This window comes from Prinia subflava, chromosome 7 (genome assembly GCF_021018805.1).
Source record: "Prinia subflava isolate CZ2003 ecotype Zambia chromosome 7, Cam_Psub_1.2, whole genome shotgun sequence".
NCBI classification, from domain to species: Eukaryota; Metazoa; Chordata; class Aves; order Passeriformes; family Cisticolidae; genus Prinia; species Prinia subflava.
Window position 1 is genome coordinate 4,936,037 of NC_086253.1, and position 17,380 is coordinate 4,953,416.

The 17,380-nt window shown below is 43.2% G+C and overlaps 1 protein-coding gene across 1 annotated transcript; it reads right to left on the bottom strand.

Moving 5' to 3' along the window:
• Positions 1 to 493: 493 nt before the first annotated feature.
• Positions 494 to 16,963, bottom strand: SUCLG1 (succinate-CoA ligase GDP/ADP-forming subunit alpha). The gene is made up of 9 exons (XM_063401391.1): positions 16,816 to 16,963; positions 8,244 to 8,347; positions 7,284 to 7,400; positions 6,527 to 6,739; positions 6,382 to 6,439; positions 3,969 to 4,052; positions 3,194 to 3,345; positions 2,485 to 2,673; positions 494 to 1,546 (listed from the first exon to the last, which is right to left on the bottom strand). The coding sequence occupies exons 1-9, from the start codon at positions 16,865 to 16,867 to the stop codon at positions 1,520 to 1,522; spliced, it is 996 nt and encodes a 331-aa protein (XP_063257461.1). The 5' UTR covers positions 16,868 to 16,963; the 3' UTR covers positions 494 to 1,519.
• Positions 16,964 to 17,380: the final 417 nt, after the last annotated feature.

Below are 17,380 nucleotides of genomic sequence, written 5' to 3' on the forward strand. Positions count from 1 at the left end.
GAGCAATTGCACTCTTGCACAGACTGAGACAATTTAGCACTGCTGCTTCTCCAGAGGGCACCTGTCGGTCTTTTTGCTCCAGATTAAAAAAGGCACCACCAGCGAACTGAGCAGATCTGATTAAAAAGAAAAAAACCAAAATCCCTTATTTGTTGTCACAGGCTTTATCAAATGATTTACTGCCCAATGCTGCTTTCAGCTGCCCAGTGACAGGCTCATTCCAGTAAGTTATGCCCAGGTGAACAGTGCAGCACCTGGTCTCTGTGTCCCAAGGCCTGGATCACCTGGCTGATGCCAGACCATGCATCAAGTGTATGAATACACCTTTAGAATGCAGAAATACAACTTGTCCCTTATGCACTTCATCAGGGCTTAGCTCTAGGAGCTGCAAATGTCAGTATTGACACACCTGCTTGCTTCAGGAAAAGAAAGTCCACAGGGATTTATTTGAGTAGGAAAACTAAGAACAGTTTTAAATAAATAACAACACAAGTTTTCGTAACAGCACCTTTTATGGAATACAAGGTTAGCTTTAAACAAGTGCCAGGTTACATGAACTTTCAGTCCTCTATATAAAGCAATCTGGGGTTTCAGTCCATCCTGATGAAACTTGCAACATTTATAGGCACAATACTTGGGCTATATCCACAGTAAAAAAAAGGGGTTTCCATTACAGTGGTGGGAGTGGTTAACAAGTGGTTTCCTTATGTTCTTTTCTGGAGGATAATAATTCTCCTCCACTATGTCCCATTATTATTTGGATTTCAGAACACAAGCAGTGCAATGCCAGTTAAGATAAAGTGGAAATTAGGGTAACGTCAGCTAAAGACCAAATCATCTTCATAGATACAGACAATTACGAATATATATTTTGCATGTGAAATTATATTAACTTTTATCAATAACAATTCCATCTCTATACACAACAAACAGAATTCCTTGCCAGTAGAGGACTGCACTGTGCATGGCTAATCAGCCTTGAAGAGAAAGTCTGGACCTCAGGCATATCCAGCTACGTGGATCAACACCAATCCTTTCAGATCCAGCAGCTTTGGTTTTACGGACGGAAACTTTGGCCTATTGTTCAAAGGTACTGGCCAGCAACGAGTGAGAAGGACTGGACTTCTTAAAAATAAAGCCAAGTGTGGTATGTGCATAAAGTCAGTGCCTTGATCCTTAAAAGCAGCTCTACAAGCAACTTTACCTTAAAAAGGGGCAGTGCTTAAGTTACAAAAGATTTTGTTTATGATAACCGAAGAAGCGGCTCTGCTTCAGGAATTCAAAAGAAGGATCAGATTGAGTATTAGATTTATTAATTTGCTGTGATTTACAACAGGGTGACAACGTCTGAAACAAGGAGACACTGAAACAGGTTTAGCCAGGAGGTTTATGGCTTCCCAGTCAAATTCATTGACCAAGGTCAGGTCATTGGGGCAACTGAAGATTAGCAGACAAAAGGAAAGCAGAGGCCGGGTGCTGCACTGGTGTTTCGGAGAAAGTATTCCAAAGTCTCTTCTCTTTACAGCAATTTCCTTTTCTCAAACTCCTGCAAAGAGCACACAGATGTTATCAGCAAGGAAAACAGAAAATGCGTCTATTATTCTTCTATTTCAAATTACTTCGTATGTATCTTAGGAAATCTGATGTTAAGAATTAAAAATTGGTATTAAAAAATAAAATATAAAAAGCATAAAGTGTGCAAGTCAGGGGGAAAGGAAACTGAGCATTCTCCCACCTATCATTAAGAAGCCAGCTCTGGAAAGCCAGGCAGTAGTCACTGCCAGACTGCAATGCTGTCAAGGAAGCATTTGCTCCCAGACACAGAATAAAGGGCTTGAAAAACACCAATTCTGCACCAGAACTGCAGTAGAATCCTTACAGTAAAGGATTCAAGCCAGGGAAGCAACAAAATCAAGATTTTCATTTCAATAAAGAAAAAGCACAGCAGAAGAAGGGAAGAATCCCACAGCAGCCTGTGGAGATGCTGTACTATACAGTCACCACAGGAAACAAAAAATACCTAACAGAGCTGAATTATGTATCTCCTCCAGCTGTGAAGCAATCCCTTTTTTGGGTATGAATTAAGTAAAATGCAAATAATCCCATTCCACACCTCAGTTTTTCAGCTGCATATATTCAGCCATAACTCTGAATTATATGCCAAGGCTCTCCTTCCTCAAATACCCTACTTAGAAATAATGTTCTCATATTTTACATTAATTCAGGCTCTTTGCATCCAGAAAACAATTTCAACAAGTAGCTCCGCTTGAAAGCAGAATGTAATCTCTTCTCTATTTTGCTACATTTACTTTCCTATCAAACAGTATTAAATAAAACTGTGTGCACATATCTTTTATGTAGTAATTTCAGCTTGTCCAGCCAACAGAGTTCTTATGTTTAAGCAAGTTCAGAGTATTTGGGTGAGAGATGGCTCATATTCCCTCAGAAGGGTCTCCTTGCTCTGGAGGAGCCTGAGGAACCAACCTTGTAGATGGTGCTGCCCAGCTGAGCAGGGGACATGCTGACCACCACCCCTGCACTCTGGAGAGCTGCAATCTTCTCCTTGGCTCCCCCCTTGCCCCCAGCAATGATGGCTCCAGCGTGGCCCATGCGCCGGCCCGGAGGAGCCGTCAGGCCGGCTATGAAGGACACCACTGGCTTGGCGTTGGGGCCCTGGGAGGAGAGAAAGGTGTCACATACAGGAGAGGGAGAGGGAAAGCAGCTCCAGGTGGTAAATTGTTCATTTGGTATTTTTTATTTAAATATCAACTCGCCGGGCAAAGTTGTTAAACAGCTCACGCAGCACAAAGAAGTGCGTGGAATGCTTTGTCTCTCCTGATAATCATCATAAACCAGAAGCTAACAGAAACTTTAAATCTTTTTACAGATGTACATATACTACAAAAAAATCACTAAATATTGTTACAGGAATAAAATTCTCAAGTTGACAGTTCTGCTCTCCAGTTCACAGAACCACAGAATATGGTTGGCAAGATCTCTAAAAGCACCAAGTCCAACCATTAGATTTAATCTCGACAACACTCTTAAATCTCAACTCTTTTTCTTTAGAGGAAACATGACTGTTTGGGATTTTTGTAAATAGAAGGGAGGGACTGAACTGAATTTCCTTGATGTGGCAAAAGAAGGTGGCTAAGTATGGAAGTCTCTGGAAGCAAGGTGTTTTAAGACTTACAGCATTATTTTCTTTCAAAAATGCTGCTGCATCTTCTTCAGCATTTCCCCCAATCTCCCCAATCAGTATGATCCCCTCAGTATGAGGATCCTTCAGGAAGACATCAAGGCAGTCAATAAAATTAGTTCCATTGAAGGGATCACCTCCAATACCTGAAAAAAAAAAAAAAATTAAAACCACAAAAAAGAGTAACTCAAGATAAAGATATTGCACTTACAACAGAAATTTAAAACTAAATTTCAGCATGAGGAATATTCCCAAAGGCTCATAAAACAGGCAGCTCTGAAGGCCCTACCCAAGTCAGTGTGTCAAATTCCTGCTCCAAATACCTCCCCCACAATTTACAGAAAGCTTTGATATCTGAATGTTCACCTTTCAAACCATGAACAAAATGTTATGGACACAGCAGGACCAAGATGCCAGCTCCACAATTTTGGTGTAAGAAAACTGAATTTGCTTTACACACCCAACTAAATGCCTAAGAATGCCCTAATCCTTTATAACACTAAACTTCTTGGGACAGTCTGTTTCCAAACTGACGTCATATTTGCTGGCAGCTCTCTGTTCAAAGCTGGTTTTAAGGCTTTTATTAACTTGATGTGGAAATTATAACAGAGAAGGGCTGTGCTCTTCACAGCACATAGGGATCCCACTTCTCCACATAACTGCCACTCAGCAAATTCTACACTTGCAAGAAGGAATTCTTTTGGATTTACGCTTGTGAAGAAAAAGCAGATTAGTCTAGGTCCAACAGGCTGATTCTGAGGGAACCTACCAATGCAAAAAGACTGCCCCAACCCAACTTGTGTGGTTTGATGAACAGCTTCGTACGTCAGGGTTCCAGATCTGGACACAATACCTTGAGGAGAGAAAAGAAGATAAACTTACCATTAACACAGCACATAACTAGAGGCACCTGTTCTTATACTAACAAAAAACACCTCAATAAACAACGTGAGAATCCAGGTTTTCCAGCTGTCCTTGCCAAAACACTCTCTAAGATTCCTCCTGTACTTTCTTTATTTTCACCTTTTGACACTTAACTGTCAATGGACTAAAGCTGCCCAGAAAGTCGATAATATTTCTGGCACACTAAAGCCTTACCAGGAAAGAAAACTGAAAAGCAAATAAAAGAACATACTTCTTATCTTGTATGTGAGTAGCTGATGCACTGGACTTGAAACAGAGTTGAAGATCAACAGTTAACCAAAGAATTCTGTATCAATCACATCCCCAGTATGGCCAGGCACACAAGAGATCTTCCAAGAACAGAAAAATGCTGCACAAATGCAAATTATCACTATTAAGGCATTTGTTGCTGCTGTACAGAACTCATCTGGCATTTACATTACAATATCACAAGAGAGCACAACCCCAGTTTTAAATTCAGGATGGAAGGTAGCACAGAGCTTAGAGAAGGGGAAAATATTTGCATGGCTTTTTGTTCATTTTTTTCAAGTCAAGACTTCTGTTAACACTACAAAAGGAAAAGTTTTCAGGAAAAACAGACACCATCTTTCATCTACTTCAAGTCATGTAACAAGGAATATAGCACATACATTGCATGAACAGAGAAGAAAATACACACTAGACTAAGAACCTGAATTTTATCAACAATTTTATACTGCTGGCCAGCTCAGATATGTTCTAGCACAGGGTTTTTTCCTTGCTGTGTTTGAAAAGGCCTCCCTGTTTACCACTAAGATCAGATTGCCTCAGAGAAGCTACAGATGAAAGTTCAAAGACTGTGGCTATTTTTGTACCTTGCATCACAGTTTATTCAGATGATTATTGGATGCCTCACAGTAACAGAAAGCTGGAGAGCACATCACCAAAGGTCACACGTTAGATGAAACTGGGAGGGTGGCAAATCTACATTTTTATTCCTTGATTCCTGTATCACCATTGAAAACATTTCCAGCAATGGCAGAGCTACTGGATTCAAGATTTTAAATATTCTTTTACACTTGATGTGCCTTGCATTCAGATTCTAATAGCTTGTGACTGCAACACATTTCTTGTGTATACTTAGAAAATCCAAACAGAACTTTGATTCAGAAGGGAGCTCAGGGCAACATTGGTTGATGTTGCCTTTTACAGTCACAGAGCAATGTCTCAGTGGTTTTTATAAAGGGCATAACTGCAGCCATTTGATTTTTCAATTTCAGGTTTATGGGTACTTGTGAAAGCTGGAGGTGGAACATATCTTGGAACACCTGAGTGTTAACACATCTTCCAGCACTCCCTAGGTACAGTCTATTCTCAAGCCAGAAGAGGTTACATAGCAGAGATAACTCCTCATGCTAGAAAAACTGCACTGAGTCCCTGTAGTTCAACAGCACTGAACAGGCTTTCCCACAATAAACACACTTCCCATCAAAAAAAAATGGTAATGTCCTAAAGGGTACTGCTGTGCTCAGGTGAAACTGAATATCTTACTGACAGGCAACAGCAGCATGTGCTGTTTACAACAATATTTCTGAAGCTCTAAGTACAAATGCACATTTCAGAAGAATGTTCTCTACAGCTACTGAACTGCATTATTTGCAAAAAAAACCAAATCAAGTTGTTATTTCTATAGTTTACAAGGAGCTGACAGAAGTCAGGGCAAGAGACTTGCATGTAACAGGGTAATTCATTACACACAGGGGGTGTGACCAACACTGATTATGAACAAGTCACTGCCTTCCTGCCCTTTCCCACACTGCCTGAAAATTGGGTATATCTGTCACTTCCACTTGTGATGGTTTCATAGTTGCCTAAATTATGCTCTAAACTTGTCTGTAGTCTTTTCTCTTTCTGTAGGACTGAGATGACTAAGACAGTAGGATCCCAAGCAGCCCAGCTGTTGGAAGGAATAGTGTTGGAGAGCTCAGTGCTCTCTAATCCCAAGAAAAATGGAAGTTTTCTCAAGGCTCTCCTCTGAGGTTATCAAGCCAATCACACTACCTACAGGAATTCCCAATTGCTTTGCCTCTACCATCAGCACCCTGTGCCTGCTACGGAAGAATTCCCAGTTTGGGCCTTGAGGATTGATAATGCTAAAATTCACATACAAACTGAGGACAGGCAAGCTGTCCCACAGTGCTATCAACTTCTCCAGGGCAGGATATGCCTTGCCTCACGAGGAAGAATCCAAGGGCACCAAATCTGTGTTTTAGACGACGCATAAATATTCAAAAACTCACCAATTCTTCCTTTCTTGTGAATGTGACCAGGCATGATACCAATTTTACATTCTCCAGGCTAAGAAAAGAGTGGGAGAAGTCAGATGGAACATTCAAACCAGCACTGTAACAGCTCAGCCTTGCACCAAAGGCAGAGGGGACTCACATTGATGACCCCGGGGCAGTTGGGGCCCACCAGGCGGGTCTTGCTCTGCCGCAGCAGGCGGTGTTTGACCCGCACCATGTCCTGCTGGGGGATGCCCTCGGTGATGCACACCACCAGGGGCATCTCTGCATCGATGGCCTCGTTGATGGCAGCAGCAGCAAACGGGGGAGGGACGTAGATGACAGTGGCTGAAGCACCCGTTTGTTCTTTGGCCTGCAATGGACGCGACAAAAAACACACTGTGTGTTTAGTCAGATGTTTGACAACAAGTCATTTAAAATACAGCCAGTCTCAAGCATGAATTAAGGATATGTATTAATCTACTATAATCTACAATATCTAATCTACAATAATCTAATCTACAATTAATCTACAATAATCTAAGCAAGTGTTAAATTCCCTGAAGATGGGACACAACCAGGGAACTGAGCTGACCACTCTCCGGAAAGGATCTGCCCCACGATCACCATCATAAATACTCTTACATAACAGTTTGCTAAATATTCATCATGCACAGCAGAATCAATCAGAAACTAGCTGCACTCATAAAGCAAGTGTACCCAGACACTGTGAACTGCACAGTGGAAGCCAAACTTGTGCCTGACCACCCAGAATGCTCCCTCTTTTACAAGGCTTCTATTTCACTCTCTGCCCAGTGACATCCACAGCTCAAATATTTGTTTCTCCAGTGTGAGCAATGAAATATGGAGCCCTCCAGCTTTAAACTCTGTGCCCTCCAGTCACTGCTGCAAATTACCTCCTTCACAGAATTAAACACAGGCAGACCTAGATGAGTTTTTCCCCCTTTCCCTGGAGAAATTCCTCCAACTAGATTGGTGCCATAGTCCAATGCCTGCTGGCTGTGAAAGGTGCCCTGTGAGAGAAAAAAATAAGTAAAGTTAGAAGGCACATAATACCAAAAAAAGTTAACCAAAAAGTTTGATGTTATCTATAATTCTGAAGGAAATTTATGTCACTGAAATCTCCAACAAGAAGGGAAGTTTTCACTACACACATATACATAATCAGATATTTTGGAGAGTGCATCCACACATTTTAAATTAATTTGGAATACGCTAACATGCTCTTTATTTTTTTCCAATCAGAGCACTGTAGTTTCATGCTAAAGGGTATTCTGTTGTGTGCTGCTAACACATCTGCAGACACAGCAGCCACAGTTTCTTTGCCACATCAAGTCTGGCAGATGACAAACACTACAGTGAAATAGAAGAAATTAGCATGCTCATCCATGACTGGCTTTTTTTACAAAAGCAGCCTTCTCTGCTTGCAAATGTGTAAAAGAGTGAATCTGAGAAAATTATTAAATATCCTGAAATAAAAACAGAAATTTAATTCATAGGCATTGATATTGGAATGCATTTGTGGAAGAAGTACTTCGAAAATGGGTGGGTTTTTGCAGGGTTTTTTTGCAAATAGCCTTTTACAAAGAAACCCTTTCAGCTGAATAGAATATGAAAAACAAAAATGAAAAGCACTATAATAGAGATGATTCAAAACCAACTTTCAAGCTTCTGCACAAGTATTTGGGCCAAAGAATGTAAACTACAGTGCTGAAGGGACCTTCCTGATGGTGAATGAAGTCTAGCTTCCTATCAACACAAAGGCAGTATACAATCCATTTCATATATAATTGTGTTTTCTGAGCAACTATCTTTGTGATTGAAAGGCTGACAGAGGAAATGATTTATAAACATACCTGTTTGCCTGTAAACCCCTGACAGATAACTTTTGTGTTTTTGTTAACATAGAGGTTCTTTCTGGATGCTGTGTAGGAGCAGTGTCGGACTCCATTCTGTTGAACTGGAGAGAAAAGAGAGCACAAATCATTAATCCACACCTTTGGTAGACTCTGAGTCAAAAAATGTCCTACCAAGGAAGTGCATATCAATCAATGCTTGTGTCAAAAAATCACGAGTAGCTCATGTTTTCAAAAGCAGCTCTCAAGCCTCATTCAGTGCTAACACATTGAATACCTGTAGCTCACCCTATTATGCCAATTAATCAATTTACTAGAAATTAGGAGAGGTTTTTTCATATTGAGTACTCAATACCAGGATTCCTCCTGACAGACAGACACAACTTCTTAACCACTGCTTTCATTTGCAAACAAACACCTTTTTATCTTCTCAGGTATTCTGCAAAGTGAGAAAGCAGAAGTAAAATCCCAATATCCAGACAGAGGCTGTTACAACACTGCTACGGTGACACCTCCTGTGAACAGAGCACAGTCCAGAGCAGACAAGAGACACTGAGGAGCTCCAGGGTCCCTCAGCCCAGGGAAAACCTGATGCCAAGTAAAACAGACAGCAAGAGATCTTCTTCCAACAGATTCCTAGCTATGGCATCAGTGCTGGACACTCAGTCGGGCTCGTGAGGAAACACAGCTCTCAGTACTCCACTAGAGTGATTTTTAATTTAATTCTCACCACTCTGGTGCTGAGAGAAGGAAACAACACAACTGTAGAAAAAGAGCACAGTGTGTGCTGGCAACAAAGAGCCAAGGGGAATGACTGCATCTGTGCTGAAGGGAAAGGAATGATGACAGCAAATGCACAGAATGCTACCACAGAAGAAAGCTTGACAGGAGAAGGGAGAGAGCTTCAGGTATAAACAGGATGCACACCTAAGTTTATTACTATATATTATATACTATATATTACTTTTTCAAACACCAGTTTTGAGGGGATCAGAACCAACTTACTCCCTGCAACTGTTTGACATAAAAACCTTAATTTATAATTTATACATAGAGTGAACCTGGGAAGGCACAGTCTCAATACAGGATCTCCAATATACAGACCAATATGTTACAATTTACCCCTTTAGCTCTTTTAAAACTTTAGAAGCTAAGACTTAAGGAAGTAAATAGTGAAACTGAAATCAAAGTAACAGATCCTGAATCACAATCCCCAAACTGTTCCACATACATACTCAGGCATGTCTGAACAAGGGAATATTTTTTTTCTTTTTGGGAAGGGAGTAAAAGCTTTAAGGAGAAAGGAGTAAAAAAGCATCTTATGATAATGCAGAATTTGTTAAGATGCATTATTTAATTATTATAACAACAGAATTTCTATGGGTTAGTAAATATGCAGAAACCTTTTAGGATCCATGTATACACACTTCCATCACACAGCTACATGGTTCTCTTGCCAAATAAAATTTAGTGCTACACTGCTTTTATGGTTCAGTCGTATTCAAAGGAGTGAACAGAAAAACCAAACCATGCCAGAAGCAGCCTCCACACCTCAGTGCTATTGCTAAACCTTACTCTGTTCTTAGAAAGTGCTGGCAAAGCCAGGGTTTAACTCCAGCCACTTCTGCAGTTCTCTAAGGAGCTGCAGCAAATCCTCAGCTTCACTTGGACACAAAGTCAAACTCTGTACAGAAAGGTACAGATTGGGATGCAGAAAACTTGTAAGGAAAGTGGCAAAAGTGACCTGCATGGTTTTAACCTAAAGCACAATAAATACTGTAACAGAACTCGTTATGCCAGGAAATACAAAGCAAGAACAGACAAAATCCATGTGTAATCCTTAGGAAATGCCATAAAAAAGCCAGTTGTATCCTGGGCTGCATCCAAAGCAGGGTGAGCAGGTCAAGGGAGGGGATCCTGCCCCTCTGCCCTGCTCAGGTGAGACCCCACCTGCAGAGCTGCCCCCAGCTCTGGGGCCCAGCACAGGAAGGAGCTGGAGCTGCTGAAGTGAGTCCAGAGGAGGGCAGGAAGTCGATGAGAGGGATGGAGCTATGAGGATGCTATGAGGAAAGGCTGAAAGAATTGGGATTGCTCAGCCTAGAAAAGAGAAGCCTTTGGGGTACCTGAAGGAAACTTACAGGAGAGATGGAGCAAGACTATTGACAAGGGCATGTAATGTAATGACAGAACAAGGGGGAATGGCTTCAAAGTGAAAGAGAGCACATTTAAACTGGGTATTAGGGGGGAAAAAAAACTGCACTGTGAGGGTGATGAGGTCCTGGCACAGGTTGTCCAGAGCTGTGGCTGCCCCATCCCTGGAGTGCTCCAGGCCAGGCTGGACGGGGCTTGGAGCAACCTGGTCTAGTGGAAGATGTCCCTACCCATGGCAGGGGGTGGAACAAGATGATCTTTAAGGTCACCTTCCCACCCAAACCATTTTGTGATTCCATGGTTTTATTAAAATATGTCTAAGGCTGAGATTTAATGAGCAAGGCTACCAGGCTAGCTGTGGAGGGGAGAGAGAAGCCACTGCTACAGAGGACAGCACAGGATGATCTTTGTCCTCAGCTGAAGACTCGGTCTGCCTAGGCAGGGCTGCAAAGCCCTGCACCTCAATCAACTCAAAGGCACATCTGGTGAAGAAGAGCCTGCTTCCAGCAAGGGAGAGGCAAAATAAACCCAGGAACAGAACAGCTGGAATGCTGGTCAGGAGAGCAGGGAATCACCTGAGCCCAGCCACTCAGGCGATCCCTCATGGTCACGAGATGTGCTGGGGTGAAACACAACCCTGAGGACAGCAGAAGATGATCCCCCTTGGGAAGGAGCTGTTACACTCCTTACCACCAGCGAGGCCTTGGGGAGAACACCCCAGCCTTCCAGGAGAATGGGAATGACTGCTTGAAAATGGGCCTGCAAGGGGAAAGAACAAATAGGCAACATAAACTGATTCAGATCTAAGTTTTACAGAGTCTGTGCCCAACCACTGACAAATCCACCTGCAAAGTAAGACAGGGATGCTTGCTAGCCACACATCTGTCACTGAGCAATTCCAGTACTTAGAAAAAAATAAAAATCACAGAATGGGTAAGGTTGGAAGGGATTGCAGTGGGTCAGCTAGTCCAATCTCCCTGCCCAAGCAGGGTCACCCTACAACACATTGCACAGGATTGTGTCCAGATGGTTCCTGACTATCTCCAGTGAGGGAGGCTCCACAGTCTCTCTGCTGTTGACAAACTGACAAATAGTCACATTTCTCTACACCTCACAGCAATTCTACACTCTCAGTTCAACTGTTCATTACAGATCTACTTTCAGACATTTATAACATTGCACAAAAATGTTTTTGAAAGCTTAAGTTTGTCAATTCTCCATTTTCAGAAGACTGTATAAATATGTTTTTCAAGGACAAAAAAGCTTTTGAGCATTTCTAAACTAACAAAAAAAACCCTAGGTACTGATACCTAAAAGGCAGCTTAAAATTTAAGCTTTGTATGGATTTAGCCTTGAAAACCATATGTGCTTCTTACATTATTGTATGGCCTTCCTTCAGAGAAAAAACGGCTGGTTCAAAATCCTGGCTATAGATTTGAGCCATTTGCTGTCTCCAGAGACAGGCAGCTTAGCATGGGCAAATACCTGCAGAGCAAAATATTTTTGAAGCGATTTCTGGGAAAAAAAAAAAAAAAAACTAAAACCCACCTTGTGGCCTCTGGGCTGGATGAGTCTGAGTTTGGGAGGGTTTTAAAGTGACTTTAAAGTACTTCTGCTCCTGGCCCTGCCTGCAGCAGCAAGGTTTGCCCCAGTTATCAGCAGAGTGGGAGCAGCAGGGCCATGGGGCAGGATGAGGTTCTGCTCCACGTGGCACAAACAGCAAGTCCTGGGTGCAAGCAGCTGGCAATTCCAATAGTTAAGACAGATACAAATGAGAAGGAAACAGGTGGAAAGGGGAAATGGCATGCCCAAGTTCACAGCAGGTATGAGTCAGAAATAGAAGCCAAGTCTCAACTTCCACCCAGGACCTGCTTCACAACTTCTAAACCCATCCAGACAATTGATTCCACTACAAAAACAAATCTGGGTGCTTAGGTGTAAATGCATGCTGCTTCACGAAGACTGGAAGAAAAAAAAATTAAAACCAAAATGCTCTTGAGCTGTGAACCAGCAAGGCCAAACCCATTTGTGATGCTATTTTAATGCTCACATCTAAATTACAGGCCAAGTTACAAAGGTGAAGGCTCCAGATGAAGTCCTAGAGCATAAGGACAAGTCTTATCAAATCCAACTCTTCCCAAAAGCAAAGGGGAAATGTTATATTTTGTCAAGTCAGAGTTCTAAGATTGGATATTAACATGTCCTAAAGGCCTGTAACAGACCTTTAGGAAAGTGTATTAAAAATAAAATAAGAGACTGGACAATCTTTCCCAGGAACACAGTTCATTTCTGCCCTGTTCAGTTTGTGGTTTAAAAATAAAGTTATACAAATACCAAGATGAATTTGTTTTGGCTTTTCAGTACTTTAACTTCTACATAGCTAAAAAGTGAGATGTACTGTGGCAAGAGCCTACTTTGATCCATTGTACAGGAAAACCAAGCAGTTAGAAAACTGCTCAAGTACCCCAACCCCTGCTGTCTCAGGGGAGAATTGAAAAGCAATATCTAAATTTAGCAATGGGGCATAAGCCTATTTTGGAACACCAGCTGTTTTACAGTCAAGAAACCTTATTAGAAACTAAGGGACAGAGTTACTCCAACACCACACACTGCTGCTGGTTACCCTGGCACTTCCAGGCAACAAGGCCCCAGCCAGGAGCAGAACTCACTGCAGTACAAATAACTGGAAAATCCACCTCATTTACCTCTTAGGAAAAAACTCACAATCCCTAGGCTCAAGCAGGACTTAAAACTCACTTGTGTATTACAATTAACAAGCCTTTCTAGAAAAATACCCTATTATTTATCATGGGGTCCAAACAGGAACTTACATGGCAAAAAGAAAATAGGTTACAAGGTACATTTATAAGGTATGTTATAGCACACAGGGAATTTAAATTCCATTTACACTGAGCTTTCAGGCCCTCCTTGAGCAGCAGCACCTCTGAGGCACAAATCTCATTTAAAACAATGCAACTCAAGCTACATTTCATGGAATCATAGAATGGTTTGGGTTGGAAGGGACCTGTAGAAGTCATCTAGGTCCAAGCCCTTCCCTATTTGGGTTGTGCAAACCAGGTGACAGCACAGATGCTAAAGGCTGAATCTCTTCTTCATCCAAACGATACAAAGCTCAAAACTCAAAACTCACTATTTTCAGGGCTACTTGTAAGATTTCCTATGGAGAGAAATCCAATCAAAGTGTCTCCTTCTTACCCATATTTACCCCAAACCAAAAAAAATAATGAAATTTGGAAGCTGAGGTAGCGTCTGAGGCTGCTCATAAAACAAGCCCAGAATAAAAGCAAGGTGAAACAGCAGATCCCTCTCCACAATGACCTCAGCTGACAGTACATTGCCAGAAGACTGAAATTCTTCTACTGCTCCTTGACATAGCCACAGAACTTCAAGCTGATGGAAGATATTTCTTTTCTGTTCTATAACCTAGGTAAGGAAAGAAGAAAGCCTTAGAAATCACAGGAGCTCCGATGTAAGTGCAGGAGCTTCCCTTGCATTGAGGCCAATGCAAGGGAAGCTCAGGGAAGGACTGAGGTATGAGGAGTGCTACTTAAACTGCTTTTTTCCACACACACATCCCAACCCCTCCTCTTTATTTCCCATCAGTTATGGGCCTTCAGCTTGCTCCTCAGAATTCCTTTTAATATTTTCTACAGGTTTAATTTACATTTTTATGACCATCTCCTTTCTGTCAACAAATGCAAGGCCTGAGGAAGACACAACAGGAACAGTTCTGAGGAGCTCCTGACAGGGCAGAGGAGCACAAACTCATCCCCAGAACTCACCCCTGAAGCTATCAGTTACATTAGCAGAAGATGCTCCTTGATGACAAAGAAGTCTTCATGCTATTAAGGGATTGTTCAAAATACCTTATTCCATTGTTTAAGAGGATTATGCACTCCAAGGATTCCTGTTTATCAGTCCCCAGGTTCTCTTCTCTCACCCTTCCCTTGCCAAATTCCTGTTAATTATGGAAACCCAGATCTGTGACCATGAAATAGGAATTGAGGAATTAAGTAAATTAATCAGGCTGCAAAGGGCAGATGCAATGCCTACACTGTACCCATCACATTAAAACAGATCTAGGACTAGTGGGAAAGGACATTTAGAAATATTTCAGTTCTTTCAACACATGTCTCTTTCCTAATCAAAGTCTCTCCTCAGTACAAATCCTCTGTTTCTTGTAAGCCAAACTGCTTTTCCCCAGGTATCTTCCACCAAGAATGTGAGCAAGTAGAAGTTAGAGAGCTTTCCTCCCTCTACACTGTTGACATGAAAACAATTACAGAATTTTCCACTTTGGATTGTTATTTCTGCAGCAATCCTTTGCCAGGGTTACTCACATAATGACTGTAATCTTTTAATCTAAGAGCTCTCCAAAGCCTTCTAACACAGGCAGGACATGGAACCCCTAATCCTGACCCTCCAGCCAGTTCAGATGCCCACAAAAACTCTTCAAGGGTACATGGACAAGCACAGGTCTCTCCTGATTCTGTCCATACACCAGCAGTGCTCTGGGCTGACCTTTGAGCAGCACTCACCATTCATTGACAGATTTCATACTCCATTTCCACAACCTCCTGATCTCAACCTTAGGGATACACACCCTGCATGTTTCCCAAAGCAGTACACCAACAAAAACAAGGTTTCCATCTCTTGTGCAACAGAACACACTGGACATTCATGATTTCCAATCACTAAGCAAAGCAGATGTTAATTGTTAGTGAAAATGTATGTACAAAGCCCAAACTTAAGGTTTCAGCAGTCTTTAAAGAGTATCAAACCAAAGATTTCCAATGGACTACTTCACCTTGCAGGAGTTTCTGTAAAAGACTTCATAAACAGCTGCAAAAAGACACTTCTTGAGCCACTTAAGATTTCTTCCTCCCTTCTACCCCTCAAAATAATTTTAATAACTATTCCCTGAATCTCTTACTGCTATTTGTAAAGGGAACAATGTGGGGTTTTAAAACACAAAAGTGCACCCAAGAGTAGCTTTGCTGGGAGTATAAATTAAACTGAATTGGAAGGTGCTACATTCCCATCTGCTCCCCTCTATCAGAACCAATTCTTATCGGGCCCAGGGGAGCTAATGCAAAAGGCTGAAGTGGCAGAAATTAACAGCATAAATGGTTTTCTAATCCTGCTTGTGGAGAACAAGGGGTAGAAATGGATACACACCTCGACAGTAGGTGTGCCACAGGAACTACTCAGACCAGCCTGTGGCTCTGAGATCAGGTTACCTGACCTCTAAATCACCATCCCACCGAGACAAAAACACCTTGTGTGCAGTCAAATGAGGCAGGTTCGAGTTTGTTCATTCATTTTCAGCTACAAGAACCACATTAATGCACAAATCTCCCTGTTTAGATTTCTAGTAACTGCTCCTGTGCCTGGGCATACCCGCACTGATCTGGCAGAATGGTTTGGGTTGGAAGGGACCTTAATTAAAGACCATCTCATGCCAACCCCTTGCCAAAGGCCATCTCACTCCAATCCCTTGCCAAAGACCATCTCATTCCAACCCCTTGCCAAAGACCATCTCACTCCAACCCTGACATATGCAGGGACACCTTCCACTAGACCAGATTGCTCCAAGCCCCATCAACCTGGCCTTAAATATGTTCAGGGACGGGGCAGCCACAGCTTCTCTGGGAAACCTGTTCCAATTTCCTCACTGCAAAGAATTTCTTCCTAATATCCAATCTAAACTTACTCTCTTTCACTTCGAAGCCACTACCCTTGTTCTATCACTACAAGTCTCCTGTTCAAGAGGATGAAGCCAAAAAAGGAAAAAAAAAAAAAAAAGCACACTGGAAAGAAAAAAAAAGAAAAAAAAAAAGGCAGGAGAGAGAAAAGCAGTTTATTTTTCATTGTGATGTTCAGAACAACACATACTAAATGTTTGGGGCTGAAGTACTGGTCGTGTTCTCCGCAAAGGGAAGCCTGTAACCTTATTCTCGGCATCAAAAGAACTTCACCACGCTGTGCTGAAGCCACAGGGCAGTTCAAGGCCCTCCAGAGGCCTCCAGCCCCAGCCCCACGGGCTCCCTCGACCCTTGCCCTTCGGACTCTTTCCGGGGCTACAACGCCGAGAGCAGCCCTGCCGTGCCCCCACGCGTGCGGCCGCCCCCCTGCAGGGGAAAACTTCCCATTCCATTCACAAGGAGCTCGCTGCAGCCCGGCGTGCCCCTGCCCCGCTCGGAACGCCCGGAGCAGCGGCGGGGGCAGCGCGGGGCCCGCCGGGGCCGCCCCGAGTCCCGCCCCGCTGCCCGCGGGCCGAGCGCGCCCGGCCGCGCTCCGCCGTGACCTTGCCCGGCCCCCGCCCTGCCCGGCCCGGCCGGGCCCCGGCGCTGCCCGCGGCCCCCGCGGCGGGGCCGGGAGCGCTCGTCCCGGTACTCACGGCGGAGGAAGCGGCCGAGCAGGCGGGCGGCGGCGGGGCTGCAGCGAGACATCGTCCCGTCCGCAATGACGGCGGCGGCGGCCCCGAGCTCGGTCCGCCCCGGCGGCGGAAGCGGCTCCGCGGCGCCTTCTGGGCGTTGTAGGCGCGGGGGCCGTGAGGGCTCCGCGGGCACCGAGACCCGGCACCGCCGCGGGTCTGTCCTCAGCACCGCCGGGGACCGTGGCTGCGAGGAGCTGCTGACTGTGATCTTTCACTTACAGCCCCGCAGAGAGACCTCCACTGTGAAAAACGAGGTTCACTTAGTAAAATTTTAAAAGTTTAATAAAAAAAAAAATACAAATAGACAATCAGGAGACAGTAAGAACAAAAGTATTCTTTTACAGGCGCCTGGGTACCCTCACATGCGATTCACCATGTGGGTACCCCGTTTAATAGAAGACTCATCCCTTAAAAACACTGGTGTGTTGAATATTCATAGATTACATACAGATTCAAACATTCCTTTCAAATCGTAGGTGCTCCTGTTTAATCTCAATCTTCCCCTTCTCCCTTCCAGTCATAAATC

What these genes read in the sequence shown, in the direction of transcription:
- SUCLG1 (XM_063401391.1), bottom strand. Translation starts at nt 16,867, where the DNA reads ATGTCTCGCTGCAGCCCCGCCGCCGCCCGCCTGCTCGGCCGCTTCCTC. An exon ending in GCTCGGCCGCTTCCTCCGCC is followed by an intron (nt 8,348 to 16,815) that starts GTGAGTACCGGG and finishes TTTTCTCTCCAG; the next exon opens with TTCAACAGAATGGAGTCCGA. An exon ending in TGGGCAGCACCATCTACAAG is followed by an intron (nt 1,547 to 2,484) that starts GTTGGTTCCTCA and finishes TGCTCTTTGCAG; the next exon opens with GAGTTTGAGAAAAGGAAATT.